Source organism: Tenrec ecaudatus, chromosome 8 (assembly GCF_050624435.1).
Source record: "Tenrec ecaudatus isolate mTenEca1 chromosome 8, mTenEca1.hap1, whole genome shotgun sequence".
Lineage (NCBI taxonomy): Eukaryota > Metazoa > Chordata > Mammalia > Afrosoricida > Tenrecidae > Tenrec > Tenrec ecaudatus.
The window spans coordinates 156,666,831-156,686,977 of NC_134537.1; the positions used below are offsets into that span (position 1 = coordinate 156,666,831).

The 20,147-nt window shown below is 39.9% G+C and overlaps 1 protein-coding gene across 1 annotated transcript in view; it reads left to right on the forward strand.

The window, feature by feature from the left end:
• NBAS (NBAS subunit of NRZ tethering complex) overlaps positions 1-20,147 on the forward strand; it is a 383,893-nt gene that overhangs the window by 265,767 nt on the left and 97,979 nt on the right. The window contains exons 41-42 of the mRNA XM_075557089.1: positions 702-931; positions 4,162-4,272. Of these exons, the coding sequence (XP_075413204.1) occupies positions 702-931; positions 4,162-4,272 (341 nt within the window). The remainder of the gene's footprint in view (positions 1-701; positions 932-4,161; positions 4,273-20,147) is intronic.

The window sequence follows — 20,147 nt, forward strand, 5'->3', positions numbered from 1 at the left end:
CTTTAACACAAATAAATGTGGCCAGTTAATCACTTTTCTCCTTGGCTGTCAGCTGTTGAATTCTGGCTTTTATTCTAGTTGAATAATTTTATTTTTGTTGGAGACGCTGTTAAAAATTACTGCAAAGTATCTCATTGAGCCCTAAATTGAGCAGAGTAAAAAGTTAGTTAGATGTTTCTTACTCCACTGGAAGTATTTATGATTTCATGGTGGAATTTTTCCTCCCGATTTATGTATTCCTGGTGCAAAACGCGTTTCCTCAGCTGTCTTTTATGCTGGGGCTGGTGAATTGCAATGGTCTTCCTAGGAACACTTCAGGGTGGTCACAAGAACATCTATTCAGAGGCAATCATGCCGAAATGAGTTCCAGGGTGAATTGTTGTAAATGAGCAGGTGGTTGTGGAGCAATCTGCTTTCGGTTGAAGTAGTTTACAAAGGAAGGGTAGATTATTTTTTAATTTGATGGAGGATTTTTGCTGGAAGACTAGAGCAGAAGCCCAGTGATGTGCTTCTAGGTTCCTTTCTGCTTCTTATCTTTGTAGCCTGGAAAATGGGCGAAGAATCACCTTTGTAATTGACTTCTCAGGGCAGGTATGTCCTTTGATTAAATCTCAATCGTGCGAAGGGTCCAATAAGCATGGCCTTCTCTTTGTTACTAATTTTCATGTATTTTGCTTAAAAATAATTCATACTTTTCACAGGCTGATCCCAAAGAGCTAATCAAGATGGTCACCAGGCATGTGACTCAGTATGGACATGAAGCCTGGCCTGAGGGTCTCATCGCACTGACTCAGCAGCTACACTACTACAACGAACGTCTTCTGGATTTCACTCAAGCTCAGCTCCTTCAAGGCCTTCGGAAGGGAGTGGATGTGCAGCGGTTTACTGCAGATGACCAGTATAAGAGGGAAACTATTCTTGGTCTGGCAGGGTAAGGGGCATTGTGTTTCAAAAGGATTGGGCTTAAAAGACAGACGAAGAATTGAAAAAAATAATAAGAAGAATTGAATTATCAGACTACTAACCACAGTCCCTTAAAAATCTGTATCTCTGGTTGCTATAAATAAGAAGTAAAACTTCCCCCTATTTATTGTAGTTACATGAGTGATGCTGTGTGTCTTCCCAAATGAGGACATAGGTGAAGACAAAGTTCTGAACCTGAAGATTTAATAGTAAGGATGGGAATTATTTTTTTAAAATAATTGTGGTAGTCCCGTACCAAAATCACTATTATGTTAGGAGTAATAGAGTTATGACCACAGGTGCAAAGCATGACGTTTATTTTAGAAATGTAAAACACGATGGCCTTTTCCTTGGCTGGAAACAATGACATGGCAGTTCAGTTTCTTCCGTGTGTTAAACATTGGGCATGGCTTACTTACCACCTGTACAAAGACCTAGTGCTGTGCCTTAGAAAATATACGTCCTATGAAAAGAAGAAGAAAATAGACATCTTTTTGGGGTGGGGAATAAAATGCTTGAATTTTTGCATAGGATTGATGTTTTAGGCGCCCTGGTTTGGAGATGGCCTTTTTAATACCTTGCACGCGAGAATCCTTGAAGGCCCTGCTTCCTCCCTCTCTTCAGTTCTACCTGTCCTCGTATGCAGTGATGGAATGAAGATTCCTTGAGAAGAACGACCCTTATTAACTTAGCGTTTCTGTTATGGGAGTCTGGCATGTTGCCTCGCACCAGACATACGAGGGGGTATCCGAAAAACTGGAATTTATTTTTCAATGCTGTGTCTTTAAATTATTTTTTATCAAATACTTTTATTGGGGGCTCTAACATCTCTTATCACAATCCATACATTCATACATTGTGCCAAACATGTTTGTACATGCGTTGCCCTTGTCATTTGTAAAGCATTTTCTTTCTACTTGAGCCCTTGGTATCAGCTCCTCGTTTTCCCCTCCCTTTTCCACCCTTCTTCCCTCATGAACCCTTGATAAGTTATAGATGATTATTTTCGTATCTTACATTATCCTCTGTCACCCTTTACTCACTTTCCTCTTGTTGGTTCCCCTCGGAGGGGGTTATATGTAGATCTTCGTGATAGATTCCCCCTTTCTCCCTCCCCCGCTTCCTCTTATCCTCGTGGTATCTCTATTCTCATTGTTGGCCCTGAGGGGTTTATCCTGGATTCCCTGTGTTGCAGGCTTTTATATTTAGCAGTGTGCATGTTCTGGTCTAATCCGATGTGTAAGGTAGAATTGAGGTCATGATAGTTGGGTGGGGGAGAGGAGGAAGCATTAAAGAACTAGAGTAAAGTTAGGTGTTTCATTGGTGCTATACTACACCTTGACTAGCTCATCTCTCCCTTGTGACCCTTCTATGAGGGGATGTCCAATTGTCTACAGATGGGCTTTCGGTCTCCACGCCTCTTCCCCTCCCCTCCCCAAATCCCATTGGCATGATTTTATTCTGGGTTTTAGATGCCTGATACCATATCCTGTTGACACCTCATGATCACACAGGTTGGTGTGCTTCTTCTGTGTGGGCTTGGTTGCTTCTCTGTTGATGGCTGCTTGTTTATCTTCAAGCCTTTAAAACCCCAGACACTATATCTTCTGATAAATGGGTACCATCAGCTTTCTTCACCACATTTGCTTATGATCCCATTTTGTCTTCAGTAATTGTGTTGGGAAGTGAGCATCACAGAATGCTTTATTATTAGAACAAAGTGTTCTTTTTGTTGAGGGAGTACTTCAGTTGAGGCCACTGTCCATCTGCTACCTTGATTCTTAACATATCGATAGATATGAGTACATAGTTCTATTCCCCTCTCATTATATATCTAGATATATGAATATGAATATGTGGATGCCTGTATTTAGACATCTGTAAATGGCCTTTTCCTCCTGGTTCTATCCTCTATTTCCTTTTACTTTCCTCTTGTCCTTTACTTTCCTGTTTGGCCTTCATTTGGATTTACTAATTCCTCACTGTTACATTGCCCTTTATTAAGCCCCACTAGGCATCCTATGCCCTTCTCTCCATTGAATTTAATTCACTTGTTCCCTTGTCCCTGGGCTAGTTGCCCCCACCCCCCTTTACCCACTTCCCTTTCTCCTGTTTCCCCCCGGAACCGTCAATTCCGTTGTTTTCATCTCCAAATTTTTTATCCCGCCTATCTTATCTCGAGAGACATTAATAAGCACAAAAACTAGGCAAAGCCGAACAAAACAACAAAGGAAGACAAAACCAACAAAACAATAACAGCAACAAAAAACAAAAACAAAATAACAACAACAAAAAGAAAACCAATGACAAAAAAGGAAAAGCCTATAAATAGTTCCTGTCTGTTTTTTGACCTTTAGGAGTGATTTCCAGTAGCGTCTGATGGGGTGCCACACTCTGTCTCCAAAGTCTATTTTTGATATTCCCTGGGGATTTCATCTCTTCGCCCCCCTTGCTGCTCTTTTGCATGCCTTTGGTGTAACCATGCTGAAGGAGAAAGATGAGGTTTTCTACCCCATAAACAGTTACAGTCCCAGCAACTCACCAGGGCAGTGTTACCCCATGCTATAGAATCCCTATGAGTCACCAACGTCTCCATAACGTGACTGGATGAGTTGAAAGAATGGTGGGAAAGAACCAGCTGATGTTAATACATCCTTGGAATTCTGGGGCCCGGATAGGTAAGTGTTGGACCGCTTACCTCAAGGTCAGTGCAAACCCACTAGCTGCTCAGCAAGAGGAAGATGAGGCTGTCTGCTTCCATAAAGATGTACAGCATCACAGAACCACAGGTCATTATGAATCAGAATCAAGTTGATGGCTGTGACTTTGGTTTTGAGGTTTAGTAGTGTTCCTGGTTTCTACCCACTAGATGCCACTAGTACTCTTCCTAACCTCCCAGATGTGACCATCAAAAGTGTCCCCAACTGTCCTCAGGAGGGAGGGCCAGAGCACCACCGCCCTCCGTGGGGAACTGCTGGTCTGGACAATACCTGTGTAAATTGACGTGCACTGCGGTGACTAAGGAGCATTACACTTCCTTAGGATTACTTTCCCGAAGTACTGTGAAATGCCTTATTAGGTACTGTGCTGGCTCCACCCCTCTCTGCTGGAAAGCAATCCTAATGAGCGTGTCTTTGCTGATTAAGGTAATGTGTGCCTTTTCTTTTCCTTCCCCGTGGCTGACGGTCATTCTTCAAGAACACTCGAGGAACACGTCTACAGCATTGCTCTTTCTCTGGCACAGCGCTACAGTGTGTCCCGTTGGGAGGTGTTTATGACCCATTTGGAGTTCCTGTTCACTGACAGCGGGTAAGCGTACAACACACGTGGAAACCTATTGCCATTTCTTTCTCCCCATTCTATTTTAGAAGAGTCTTCAAGTAGAAAAGTACCGTTTTGTTTTTCAGCTTTAGTAGAGTAGTGTTCTTATCCTGTTCTTTCTTTATGCACCTTTGCTTCGCCAATGTTAAAATAACTTATTCATTTTGCTTTTCAGCAATAATAACCTTGAGTTAGATACTTTACTATGAATTTATTAATAATCTATAGTGGATTAGGGTAATAAATGGTCATCTGAAACAGGTATCCCAGCTACATTCGAAGTTATCGTTGCCTGTAGGAAATGGGTGATGATCAAACAATGGAATGGCAGATGGGAACTCTGATAGGGCCATGCATGAGTCTACAGAGGCCAGGCAGTCTTAGTTAATGCTTCCCTGAGGAAATAAAGCTTGAGCTGAGAACTAAAGATCCAATGAATATGGAGAATATTGACTATATTTCAAAGACGAGAGAGTGGTTTTAAGTATAGAGCAGTTTGTTTGTTTTTAAAGCCCTCTGACAAGAGGAGACATGATGGGTATGAGACTCTAATAGAAGGGCAGTGTGAGGAGGGCCTAGAGAGTCGGGATCACGGTGCGAGGTGAGACGGAGAGAGGCAGCACCATAGTGTCAGACCAAGTGCCAAGATTGCTTAACCCCTATTAAGACTCATTGTGTTGCTTTTTAAGAGTAATATAAAGACATTTAAGGATATTGGTGAGGAATAAGGAGATAGTATTCTCATATTTGCATTTTGTAGAGCTCATTGTGTCTACTGTTTGAAAAAAATTTTGAGAGGCCACAGAAAACAACTATAAACCAGTGGTGGTGGATATGATAGTAGTAGACCCCAAACTAGTTACACATAGCTCCCTATACCTCTGGGAAGGTAGAGGAGGCGTGACATTGGGTTTCAGAAACACTTGGAAGATGAAATAGTTTGTTGTTGTTCCTGGGTACCATTGGGCTGGTTCTAACACATAGTGATCCTATGAGCAACGGAAGGAAACACGGACCAATCCTGTGCCTGAGCCCATTGTTGCAGCAACTGTGTCCATCTGTCTCCTTGGGGGCCTGCCCATGTTTCATTGCCTCATACTTTACCAAGCATAATAAATGTTCTATTCTAGGGCCTAGTCTCTACTGAAAAGATGCCCCTGTAAGATAAAGTCTTACCATCCTTACCTCTTAAGGAGCATTCTGCCCATACTTTTCCAAGACAGATCAGTTTGTCCTTTAGTAGTCCATTGCACTTTTCAACACTCTTGTCCAGCAGCATAATTCAATTTCATCGATTCTTCTGTTTTCCTTAGTCAAGGACCAACATTCTTATGCATATGAGGCAATTGAAAATACCATGGCTTGGGTCAGGAATCTTAGTCCTCTAAGTAACATCTTTGCCTTTCAATACCCTAAAGAAGTCTTGTGCAGCAGACGTATCTAATGTATCTTGTCTTTTGATCTCTTGACTGCTGCTTACATGAGCATTGATTGCGGATCCAAGCAAGGCAAAATCCTTGACAACTTCAACCGTCTTTCCACTTATGATGATGTTAACTGTCCAGTTGTGAGGATTGTAGTCTTCATTACATTGAGTGGTAATCCACACTGAAGACTGCAATCCTTGATCTTCAACAGCAAGTGCCTCAAGTCCTCCTCACTTTCAGTAAGCAAGGTTGTATCATCTGCATATCATAGGTTATTATGCCTTCCTCTGATCTTGATGCCATGTAATTCTTCATATATTCCCTAATGATTTACACAGCATGGAGGATGAACAAGCATGGTGACATGATGCAGCCCTGATACTCAGCTTTCCTGATTTTAAAACACGTAGTGCTCCCTTGTGTTCGCACAACTGCCTCTGGATCCATGTAAAAGCTAGACAATGAAACACACAATTTACTATTCTAGAATTTCCATTCTTAAGATTATCCTTAGTTTGTTATGGTCCTCATAGTCTAATGCCTTCATGTAGTTAATAAAACACAAATAAATATCTTTCTGGTACTCTTTTCTTTCAGCCAAGATCCATCTGGTGTCAGCAATGATACAGCCTTGTTCCACATCACCTTCTGAATCCTGCCTGAACTTCTGGCCCATCCCTATCAATGTACTGTTGAAATCATTGTTTGTCAGCAAAAATTCACTTATGTGAGATATCAGTGGTATTGTATAGTTGGAGCATTCTGTTGAGTCACCTTTCTTTGGATTGGGCACAAATATTAATCTCTTCTAGTCAATTGGCCAAGTAGCCATCTTCAGAATTTCCTGGCTTAGCTGAGAGTTTCCTCTGTTTCATCAGTTTGCTGATATGTTTCAGTTGGTACTCCATCGATACCCGAAGCCTTGTGTTTGCCTAATGTACGCAGTGCCACTTGAATGTCTTCCTTCAGCACCATTGCTCCTTAATCATGTGCCACCGCCTGAAATGGTGGAGGATTGACTGGTTCTCTTTGGTACACTGTCTCTGTGTTTTCTTTCTGTATTATTCTGGCTTGACTAGAGCTACAAATCAAGAGACACTCATGTGTATAGGAAAGATCTTTATATTAAGAGTAATTATACATTACAAAAACATTCCAGCGCAGTCCAGATAGTCCATAAGTTCAATATTAGCCCATTTGTCCAATACTAGTCCATAGATTCTTCTTTAGACTCACACAGCCATGCAATAATGCCGAATGCAGGAAGATCACAGGCCAGTGGGTAGAAAGTCTTGTGGATCCAGAGGCGGTAGAAGCATCTTAGGGCTGGCAGGGGTCTCCACTTAGCCCATATAGCTCCCAGAGCTCTGACTGCATCAATGTAGCTCCATGTGGCTTGTCATCAGGAATGTCTCCCAGGGAGTGAGCATATGTCCCGCCTCCAGCAAGTTATTTATCTCCTAAGCGGCTCCAAAGGAGGTCATCAAGCTGTGACCTGATTGATAGGCTAAACTCCACCCCTTCACTCGTAAGTCTCAAATTGACAACAGATTTTGTAACTACCACCCTGCCCATCTCTTCTTGATGCTTTCTGCATCATTCAGTATTTCCCCAGAGAATCTTTCAAGATTGCACTTGGAGGCTTGACTTTCTTCTTGAGTTCTCTTAGTTTCAGATATGCTTGGATTTGTTATTCTAAGTCTGTACATTTCATTATATTTGGCTTTGTTTTTCTCGAGCTGCCCTTTGAAATTTTCTATTCAACTCTCTGTTCCATTTGCTATAGTTACCCTATATTTAAGAGTAACCTTCAGTCTCTTCTGACATCAACTTTGATCTCTTCTTTCTTCTCTGACCTTTTCATGACCTTTTACTTTCGTCAAGAATGATCTTCCTGACGTCCTCCCACAGCTCATCAACTGTCTGTCTGTCATTATTGTTGAATGAGGCAAATCTGCTCTTAAGATGTTCTCAAAATGCAGATGGCATAGACATAAGGTCACTGACTTGTTTTAATTTTTTTCAGCTTTATCCTGAACTGACATAGGAGCTGTTGACAATACGTTCCAAAGTCAGCCCTTTGGTCTGCTTTTACCTGGTGATATTGAGCTTCTCCAGTGTCTCATCCCACAGATGCAGTCAACTTGATTTCTTAGTATTTTATCTGGGGACGTCCATGTGTGCAGTCTTCTTTTGTGTTGTTGAAAAGAGGTATTTGCTATGAACAAGTGGTTGGTTTTGCAAAATTCTGTCGTGCAATTTTCAGCTTCATTTCCATCATTCAGACCATATTTTCTAACTACTATTCTTTCTTCAGTGTTTAAAACTTTTGCATCCCAAGCACCAGTAATTATCAGTGCATCTTGATTGCATGTTTGATCCATATTGGACTGAAATCATGGGTACAATTCTTCAATTTGTTCATCACTAGCTTATGTGGTTGGTGTATAACTTTGATTTATAGTTGTATTGATTGGATTTCCTTGAAGACAGATAGATAGAATCCTATCCTAGATAGCATTGTACTTCATGATGGATTTTGCAGTGGACAATGAGTGCCATCCCATTCTCTTTATGTATTAGTCCTAACATAGTAAATTATATAATTTTCTGATTCAAAATAACCAATATCAGTTCATTTCAGATCACTAATCCTAGATCATCAATCATTATGCATTACATTTTATTTTTGACCCCTTCTGATTTTTCTAGATTAATACCTCGTACATTCCAATTTCTAATGATTTACAGATTTTTGCAGCTGTTCTGCCTTACCTTGAGTCATGCCCGATTAGCAACTGAAGGCTCTATGCCCTCAAAGCTTACCCAACTCGCGTCATCATGGTGGACTCCGGGCACATTTCAGGTGCCCTCTGACCTGAGGGGCCCATCATCGGGTTCCATCTCTGGCAATGTTCCGCTTCCATTCATTAGGCTCCTTAGTAGCCAGGCAGCGTTTTGAACTATGCTAAGGTTCTCAGTGGCTCCTTCCTTCAAAGTGGGTGACCGCATCATTCTTAGCTGTCTGTTCTCAGTCTGGAAGCTCTGTTGCAACCTGATCACTTTGGGTACCCTGTTGTCGTTATAAATACCAGTGATGTAGATTCCAGCGTCACAGCAACACCCAAGCCACCACACAAGTCACACACTGTGTAACAAACTGACAGTGGTGGAGGAAATAGGATGTACGCAATAAGGTAAATGTGAAGATACAGTGGATCTGAGCTGTGCCAAAGGGGATGTGTGAAGAACTGTCTCTTAAGATTTTACTTGGTCAACCTGTTAGGGGGCATAATTACATAAAGATAAGGCACGGCCAGGATAGGAGGAGGAATGTTCAGGGACATGAAGCAGTTAAGTACCTTGAAACATCTAAGAGGAAAATATCAAGTTGGCAGATGGCAATTGTACGTGTAGCATTGAAAGAGAAGATGGGGCTAGACATGCACGTTTGAGAGTCGTGTGTATGTAGATATGACACATCTATGTATTTAAATTATGATGTTGGTGAAGAATGTTGAAACTCCCTTGGCCTGTGAAGAGAACAAACAAGGATGTTTTGAAAGAAGTACAACCAGGATGCTCGTAAGAAGGGAGTCTAAGAAGCTTGCTCTCACATCCTTTGGACTCGCGGTGAGGAGGACCCTTGATGAGCTGCAGCATTCTTTGGACTGGCGTTGAGGAGGACCCTTGATGAGCTGCAGCATTCTTTGGACTGGCGGTGAGGAGGACCCTTGATGAACTGCAGCAGTGCAATGGCTCAGACAGTTGTGAGGATGACACAGGCCCGAGGGATGCTTTGTTCTGAGGCTGAGGCACTGTGAGTAGGAGCAGGCACATAACCGCAGCACTCTGTGTGGGCGATACTGTTTTAGGAAAACTACAAAGTGAAAAAGAAGAAAGACTTCAGAACTACCCACAAAGGGTTCACAAAAGCAGGCAGATAGGTCGGAGGAAAAATGGTGGATGCGCACGCTAGGGAAACCGTGGGAGGAAAGAGCTTAAAGAAGGGGAACGAATATTGATTGGTGTCAGATCCTGCTGTCCATCCCAGAAACGCTTTTCATGAAGTTTATAAATCACGCTGAAATGATAGCATTCTAGGTTTTAAATATTTATCAAATAACTACATGGATAATAGCATTTCTATGATAAATATTGCACTCATCACTTATGAGACTTAGTAATATACTCAAATAATTGTTTCTTAGGGTATGCAAATACTGACATTTTGTTAAATATGTTTTCCTTTCATTAAATGTTCCATAAAAGAATGTCATATCTGTATAAGCAGGATGCTTCATTGGCCTCTGATTAGATTATAAATTATCAGGCAATTGAGTAAGGTGGGGGACTGTTCATGGCAAATCATTAAACCTGAGAGCAGATTGATTATGAAGATGCACAGCAATTAACCAAAGCAGGAAATCATTCCCTCCTGGCATCATTACTTGTGAGTGACGTAACACCCACTACTGATTTCTCAAATGGTGTTTGATGGTATTCCCTGTGAATTTTGGTTGTTGTTGTTTTTTTTCTACTTAAAGACCGTAATTTACCTCAGCATGTAGTTAAACTTAGTAACACAGTTAGCAGGAGCCGTCTGGTAGGACAGTAGAACTCATGCATGTACTTTCTGAGTCAGTGCCATTGCCAGAGTCACAGTGTCTTTCCGTAGGCTTTTGTTTTACCTACTTCAAAGTTCATGTCGTTTTTGACCAGGAAGTTCCTTTTCCACATAAGTTTAAATTTTACTTCCTCTTGGAGATTTTCATGCTAATCCCTACATTACCACACTTACAGGTAAGCTCACCTTGACCCAAATAACGTTTCCAAATCCTAATTATTTTTCTGCTCACCGTAGATCATAGGTTCTAACCCTCCAGCTGCTCGATGGGAGTAAGATGAAGCTGATGACACTCCTAAAAATATAGCCTAGGAAGTCCTGCGTGTGGTCACAGGGAGTTAGAATGCACTCCATGGAGATGGGTCTGTTTTGTTTTTTTTAGTTGTGTGTGTTCATAGGCAAAAGACTTCCTGTGTCTGAAACTCATTTTTTTCTCCACCACAAGTAAAGAATACAAATTAAATCAATTAAAGATAAAATACCTACACTACAATATCGGACACATAATTGGGGTTTCATTGATGCTTCCTTCCTCTGGTCTCACTGCTTTTAGAGTAGGATAGTTCTCATACACACTCACACTTGAAGTCCTGGTTCTCCTGCGCTTACTTTCCCACCCTCACCTTGTCTTTAAAATAGAGTGCTGACTTCTAGGGGCTAGAATGCTGTGGTGTGTTAGGCATCTAGGTGCTAACTGAAAGGTCAGCAGTTCGGACTCGTCAGCCACAATGCAGGAGAAAGATGCTGCTGCTGCTCTTATGAAGATGTGACCTCAGAAACTCTGTCCTATACGGTCCCTATGAGTCAAAATCTACACAGTGGACGGTAGATTTGGGGGTTTGAAGTGCCTAGAGTGAGTTCTAAGTGTCAGTCGTGGTTGTACTGTGGTTTGTTTAGCTGCTCAAGCTCGGGCTCCTTAATCATTGACTGCAGACTTGGAAGCCTTCTGTGTCTTTGGATTCTTCCAGTTACCGTATGTACTCGGATATAAGCCGACCCGAGTATAAGCCGAGGTCCCTAATTATTACCTGGGAAACCAGAAAAACTGATTGACTCGAGTATAAGCCTAAGGTGGAAAATGCAGAAGCTATTGGTGAGTTTCAATAATCAAAACAAATGAAAATAAAATTACTAAAAATTGAGACATCAGTGGGGTAATGTATTTAAAATTTATTTTAAACAAAAAACATAAATGAAAGGACAAGTCATTTAACATTAGTAAACCAGCACAGTAAGTGGAAAATAGGTTCAACAAAAACAGTAAGGTATCAACAAGGATACCTTAAGACTACTATTTCCTGAGCTCAGTCGGCAACCAAGCTAAAATGTAAAGAGTTAAAATCCTTCAAAACTGGATTCCTCACCATCATCCGTATCCCAATGCAGAGTCAGCTGGTGTGAGGTCATCATAGACGCTGTCCTCACTGAGATCTCCGTCATCACCATCACTGCTGTCATTTTCATACAAAGCGCAGTCTTCACTGCCAGCCATAGCATTACTAATACTACACTTCTGGAAGGCACGTCGCACCATGTCTTCTGGAATGTCTTCCCATGCATCTCAAACCCACTTTGCTATTAACTCTATGTCAGGCTTCATGAGATTTCCTCCTTTTGTTACTTGGGCTTGACCAGATGACATCCATTCATGCCACATCCTTCACACATGGTCTTTAAAAGGCTTATTCAAAGATACACGTTATAGGACGGCTCTGATTGGTTAGATGTGAGTAAACAAACATTCAAAGACCTGCAGTGTCAGCGGGGCTTTGAATGAACAGCGGAGAAAGGGTGCTTGTCCTGTTACCTCAGGAGGGCCCCAGTGAGATGTTACGCCTTGATGGCGTACCACTGACCCATGTATAAGCTGAACCCCAGTGTCTCAGCACATTTTTTGTGCTGAAAAACTCGGCTTATACACGAGTATATACAATACTTATGAATCATGCTGATAACATATAACAAACTTGCATATGACTTAGTATAAGGGCATAGATTTTGGATACTCTGGCCAAATTTCAAGACCCAATTCTACTTCCTGTAAGCCACCAGCTGTAGCATGGAATAAGGGTCTTTATTCTTTGAGTCACAAGTTTCTCGCCTACAGATTCTATTCACTTTCCTTACCTTACAGAGTTGCGAACATTAGGAACGAACCTTAGGGTAAAAAAACAATCTGTGGAAAATATATAACCTGGAGTCCTGTTTGCGATGATTCCTGTGTCTGCCCTTAACTTCTGGACACGGGATCATTTGAAATTTCAGAGGGTGCTTTTAGCAGCTAGCCTGGTAGTGTATTTATTCATTTATTAAACATTAAGGTATTAGAGTATTATAGGCACATTTTAAGTGTTGGACAAGATGGAGACATCCTTGTCTTCATGGAGATTATAGTTTAATTGAGTCTCCCCCTATTCTTCACTCCAAAAAATAGCCAAAAACTGACTGTAAGTTGTACTACATACATAAAGAAAATGCACAAAGGACAGGTAGAGCAGGCCTCTCTTGAATCTTGAAGAGAAAAGAGCTCTTTATTTTTGAAAGAGTGAGGGAGAAGGCATTCCAAGGCAAAGCTTGGGCAGAGTTTCTGGGGCAGGGAAGATCGAAATTTCTTGGTGTTTGTGAGTAACAGAAGGGAGATCACTAAAGCATCAACCAACTAGTAGACCTTGAAAACATTAGTTAAATTCTATTTATTATTGGGGGACACAAAGAAATTGATCAAAATGTTGGCAAACTTTCACTGAATAATTTTCAGTAATGAGCAGCATGGCAGGTCAAGTGTAGTGCTTCAAGTTCATTCTGACATGTTTATTTGGTAAATAGCGTGAATTGTTTCCCTGTGGTAGGAACGTTTTATTCGGGGATTTCCTAGGAGTCTCTGATGAAGATGCCAATGTTCACCTAAATTCATAGTCGTTGATTTGGACTTCTATGTCTTCATCTTTTAGAAATAGTCTGGGGTAGTTGTGTGTGTGTGTGTGTGTGTGTGTTACAATCTACCACATCTGAATTGCATACACCATTGTTTCCAAATCTTAGAATGAAAATGTTGACTTTATTGAGCAGAAGCAGAAGGTTTAACTGAAAAGACCAACGCGGATTCAGTACCCACCTCTCATTAGTTGTGTGCTTTCTGCCTGCATCTTATACTTCCTTTATAGAATCACAGTAACAGAGGGTTATTCTGAGCATTAAATAATGTAACTTAGCAAAGTGCTAACAGGTTATCTCCACATAATTAATCCCCACCTCCTTTCCCTCTCTCTTCATACTTGCCCTGCCCCCCCCCTTTCCCATCCCCATCTCCCTGCTTTCCTCTATCAGCCTTCTCCCCGGCTACATTTTTTCCTTTCAGTTAGCTTATGCAATTGTTCAATGTATTTTCATGTATTTAAATAATTATATGTGTGTGTGTGTGTCTTCAGTACACACTGTTCTCAGATCAATCACATTTGGAGGTGGCTGGCAACTTGAAGCACTTACAGCACACCTCAATCCTAGGATTAGTGCTAATACTTTATCCCTCGAACATTGCCTACAATGAATGCTAGTTTCTCCCTGTAATTCAACGGTGGACGTTGAATCTGCATTAGATAAGCAGTTTGGTAGTTGAAAGTGGTTCAGGGGAAAGCACGGAAACAGCTTTTCAGGGTAACCATTAGTTGGATGAGTGAAAAATCCTCAGTGGTTTCAGTGTATTCTTTACTACTCCTCTGAATGTGGATTCTTTGCAATTGTTTTCCAGCAAAGATTTTATTTCGTCTTCCAAAGGGAAGGAAGATTACTGCTTCCTTCAATTGAAACTATTAAAATGGGTTAGTAATTATGGGCATCTTTAAAACTTAGCACAAAATTTACTGATGCGGGAGGCTGTGGCTGTGGCATTTGTTGAGTGTCAGTGAAGGTGTTCTGCTATCTGCCTTGACAAGATAATTAGGTAAAATTGCACACTAGCAAATGGAATTGTAGGCACAAAAGAGTAAGTGGGTGGTGTAAGGGAGAAAGTAATGCTGATTGAGAGAAACCATATTCAGAATCAAATCAAACCCAGATGGACTAAAACTTTTATGATTTAGGTTTTATCTGACCATTGTGTAGATAAGTCTGTCTGGAATCCCCAGTGTTCCAGAGGATTAGCAAGAAATATGCCCGGAGCATTTTGTTTTTGATATTTTAAAATTTAGTATTTTTGAGTATATAGACAGCAAACCAAAGCCATACTCACTGCCATCTAGTTGATGTTGACGCACAGTGACCCTATGGGACAGGGTAGAACTGCCTCTGGGTTTCCTAGACTGTCACCCTACAGGAGTGGAGCCTTGTCTTTCTCCCAGAGATTGGCTGTTGGTTTCACTGCCTGCCCTGTGGCTAGCAGCCCAATATGAGTGACAGATGCTCCTCTGCTCTGTACACCTCGCGACCTATGCCAGATTCGGTGGTTTCTCCGTGTCTTGCTGGTGACGTCGATTAGGGTTTTTTAAATGTATACCCATTATCTTTTGTTGCCTTATTCCTCTCCCCTTAAAATAAACTTCTTGGCCTCTGAGGTTAGAACTCTTCTGAATTGCTGCTGCTAGGGGCAATAAGACAGTGGTTATTGTGGACGCTTGACGGTTACTGGTCAGTGGCCCACGTTTGGTATGAAACAAGCGCAGACAGTGTAGTGTGCCTTGACTTCTCTGTGGGACAGCCTACATTCGTAATTACTTAGCTTACCCACATTAATAATTTGCATGCTAAACCCTGATTTAAATACTAAATGAAACTTACTCTGTTGAACGTGTTCTGTGTGCAATTCTTTGTAGAGTACAAACCCTCATAATGTTATAATAAAGTTTCTTGTTCATTTTTGTACTCTATTGTTTTCAGACTTTATTGAGCTAATATTGAAGAACACAGCAATTACTTGAAAGCAAAACATGCAAACATGCAAACAGGCAAAATGAATGAATGCATGAATGAATGAATGAATGATAACGACTGCCATTGAGTAAATTCTGACTCATTGTGACCCATGTAAGGTTTCCAAGGCTGTAGTACTTATGGGAGGAGACAGCCTCCTCTTTCTCTCACAGAGGGATTGTTGGCTGTGCACTGCTGACCTTGTAGTTAATAGTAAATGCCAAATCCACAGATCCACTGGGGTGCCTTAAGTAATAAAAAGTTTTCATTTTACTTTTTCATTTGCGTCACTTTTGTATACCATTACATGAATAGTAGCTTTCAGAAGCAACACTGCAAACGTTGAATCAAAATAGGCTCCGTAATGTTTTCTGACAGACCAGCCATTTGGCCTCACTGTTTCTTTTGCATGCCTTCTACACTTTGCTCACGTCATTTCTGCTCCGTCCGTCAGCAGTACAACCGCAGATACTTTTTTCTATTAAGCCTCTGTTAGCACTTTGGTGGTATTATGTTCCCCTCTTTTCTGAAGTTACAGGTTTGCGTGACCTCATTTTCACGTGGAGTATCATTGTGTGCCCTGTTAACTACGAGCACTCTGCCTTATCATTTAACTCCAAGGACTTGTGATTCTAGTAGATGTTTTTCTGTTTTCCCTTTGGAGGAGGGCTTCGGGCTCCTTTATACATCTTTGTCTCCACAGTGCTAAGCTCAGTGCTTTGTGCCTAGACAGCTGGTTTTTTGCTCACTTGCCCATCTGTTTGGTATTTACACACCGTGTTTGACTGGATCACTTTCTTTGGTGTTGGGCATTTAGTGCCTGGTGCTGAGGAATTATAGAAAGGAAAGGGTATGCCATGAACCGTTCCATCAAGCAGCATGTAATTTAGTGCGGAGACAGGCACATACGTAAGAAGTTAACGTCTGAGTACCATAATAAAAGTGTATCCAGAGTGTGAGAGTAGTGCAGAAGTAGGAATTGGGATGTTTTTGTAGACAAGGATATCTTTATAAATTGTTGGATGGCATTTTCTAAATGAAAGTTTTTTAAAACGTCATTTGATATTTTGACTTTATAGAATCCTCTGTTATTTCAAGTATAGCCTCCACTCAGGCAAGTTCTTTAAGCAGTTACTACAAGGGTACTTCAAAAAATTGGTGGAGAAATGGAATGAAAAGATAATGGAATTTTACATAGACTTTTGAAACCCCCACATATTAGCTTTATTTTCATAAACCAAAAACATAGGTCTTGGAGCACTTTTTGAATGTGTTCATTCCAATAAACAGAGAATCATATTACTGAGAAGTTAATTTTTTTAAAAGGGGGAACTCTAACTTTGATGCTGCCAGAAGCCATATTTAAATTTTCCACATATACACTAGTTGCTACTTCTACTCTGCAAAGTGGACATTTCTATCTGTGTGGAGGACTGCCTACAGGCCTCTTAAGATTAGAGAATTTGAAATCCATCCAAACAGGCATTTGGATTACATTGGACCATTATACCGTTGTTCTCCTAATGAAAATACCACAAAACTGAAAATTAAACATTTCAAAAAAAGAAATAGAAACACCTGACATTTTTTCTACAATTTACCCTATATACTCGTATGTAAGCTGAGTTTTTCAGCACATTTTCAATGCAGTTTTTGTGGTAAAATTAGGTTTCTCCGCTGATATTTGGGTTGGCTTAGACTCGAGTATACATAGTAATCTTAAATTATTGTTTTCTGTTCAGTGACTCAAACCCTCTCATTGAGTTGATTCTATCCAAACCAAGAAGTATCTAGATATAATTTTTAATTCAAGTGACATTACTTAGGTAATTCAAGTGAAAATATAGTTGTTTGCCCGCCCCTATTTTACTTTTATTTAACTACACACAGTATAAAATATAGGCCTTCGGCAGGGAATCCAGGGTGGATGATACCTTCAGGACCAAGGGTGTGAAAGACGATGCTGGGAGAGTGGAGGGTGAGTGGGTTGGAAAGGGGGAACTGATTACAAGGCTCCACATGTGACCTCCTCCCTGGGAGAGGGACAGCAGAGAAGGGGGGAAGGGAGACTCCGGATAGGGCAAGATATGACAAAATAACAATGTATAACTTACCAAGGGCACATGAGGGAGGGGGGAAAGGGGAGGGAGGGGAAAAAAAAAAAAAGGACCTGATGCAAGGGGCTTAAGTGGAGAGCAAATGCTTTGAGAATGATTGGGGCAGGGAATGTGTGGATGTGATTTATACAATTGATGTATGTATATGTATGGATTGTGAAAAGAGTTGTATGAGTCCCTAATAAAATGTAAAAAAAGAAAAGAGGAGAAAAAATGATTAGGGCAAAGACTGTACAGATGTGCTTTATACAATTGATGTATGTATATGTATGAACTGTGATAAGAATTGTATGAGCCCCAATAAATTGTTTAAAAAGAAATTCAGGTAGTATAGATTCAAAAAAAAAAAAAAGAAAAGATCTTCCTCCCAAGGGGGAGGAACAACAGAAATGTGGGTATAAGATATGAAAATAATAATAATTTATAATTTTCCAAGGGTTCATGAGGATGGAACGGTAGAGGAGGAAGGGGGAAAAAGAGGAGCTGATACTAAGGGTTCAAGTAGAAAAATGTTTTGCAAATAATGATGGCAACATATGTACAAATGTGATTGATATAATTGATGTTATAAGAGCTATAAGAGTCCCCAATAAATTATTTATATACAAAAAAAAGCTAAAAAAAATATATAGGCCTTTGGATATATCAATTAAAGCTTCTTGGTTGTGAAACTTATGCCTAAAACTTTGAGTTTTCGCCTCTCACTATCTTCTAAGTTCCTGAATTTCGAAGTTCGTTCACACTTCTGCCAGGAAGTGCAGGTGTAGAGTTTTGTCATTGTGTGCGTGAATAAAGACTGGATAGAAGAGCCCTGGTGGTGTGACATGGCTCATGTGTTGAGCTGATACCACCAGCACAGCAGGTCAAAGTCACTAGCTGCTTTGAGGGATAAAGTTGAGAATTCCTCTGTCCATAAAGATTTACAGTCTGAGAAAAACACGGAGGCAATTATATTCTGTCCTATAACTCTGCTACGCCTATATTTTTAATTTCAGGGAAAAAATTTTTTGTTTTTATTCTTTACTTTCATAGTTATCAATATCTATAACAACCAAAATACATGAAAAATATATAAAATTTTCAATGTTTTTTAAATGAAACCAAATCATTGTATTCATCCATGGATTTGTAATACAATAATAAAAAGTGCACCTTAATTTCTATATTATTTTTTCACCTTATCTTATTATTAAATAAAGAACAAACTGAAAACTTATATTATTTATAAAATATAATACAAATTTATTTGTTTATAATTTTAATTAGTGTGAAATTGAACAAAACAATTTCTTTCTTTTGTGATATGAAGATGAACTTTGCATTTGCTGCAGAACATACTGGCGCACTCTTGCAATTTACAGTTTTGTACCTCCTCTGTCTTCTCTGTGACCTCAGGGTAATGGTGAAGACCATCCAAATGGATACCTTTGGTGGCAGGACCTCTTCTCTTTTGTTAGCAAACTCAACGTCAGTACAGCTAGAAGCCCTGCCTCTTTTTGTTGGTCTATTACTTTTTCCTTCAAGAAGAACTTCAGTGATGCTCCTTTTGAACTCTTGCAGACTTTGAATTTTTTATTTTTTTTTGTAACTGAAGGTTCTCACAGTCTCTATGATAAAGTAGCCAAGAGTTCACAACAGTCACATCTATAAAATGAAAAAATAATTTGTGATAATATTTTTCGATCTGATGTGAATTCTGTACAATGCAATTAGCGAGTCTATCAAATCAAGCTGTGTACCTCAAAATTGCTCAAGTTCCTGGGTACTCAGTGCAAGAGGTTTATTGGGATTTGGCTGGATTACATAAGGATTTGATTGGTCAACAATATAAAAAATTATATCCTTCGAGAAAAAATATCTAAAATATTCAACAGGATGTTTTACTACCCCAGAAGAATCTATTTTTCCTAACCCATCTCCAGAAATGTACCACCAAGGAGAAATTCTTCGATTTCTTGATGCAGATGGCTTTGAACTTGTACTTACTGGAATTGATTCTTCAACTTCAACAACTGAGGTTTCTAACTCATCTTCACTAGTATTATCATTATTAACTACGAGGTCTTCTAATTCATCCAAATCAGAATAATTGGGCGCATATTCACTTCCTAACATGGGAAAAAATAAATATTGTTAACAAAATAGTTTGAATAGCAATATAATTAAAATTTTATATTGTAAAATAAAATTTTAAAAATGTAATACACATTTTATTTACCAATTTCATCCATATTAGCATCTGGTTCCTTGTCTGAGTCTGTACCACGTCCATCTACGGCATAAATTCACCATTTTCCATAAAACAAATCACAGTTCGTGTTGTGGTAATTTTTGTCACTGTCGATTCAAAAGATGCACATAACGAAGTCATTATGTTTTGAAAAAGCGGCAGTATATAATAATTATAATGTTTTTATTAGTATTACACCTTTGACATAAAACTACAGTTTTATGAACACATACTAAAAATTTCAACACAAACTTCACTAGTTTGAAAATTATCATAAAATGCACCGAACACCAAAGACCACTTAACCTCAAACGCACAATCCGTCAAAACCTGCCACTATTCAAGCACTTTGCGGCTAAAATGCGTGACTAGCGGTATGCCTTTGTACTAGTAAAGTGAGACGATTTCGTCCACATTTTTGTTGGCTCCGAAAGCTTCATAATTTCGGTTCCAGATATGTTTTAATTAAATGTTATGAAAACGTCGCTATTGGTGTTATAGGGATAAAATGGCTACGAGTCAGAATCAACTCAGTGGCAGTGAATGAAGGAGGGAGT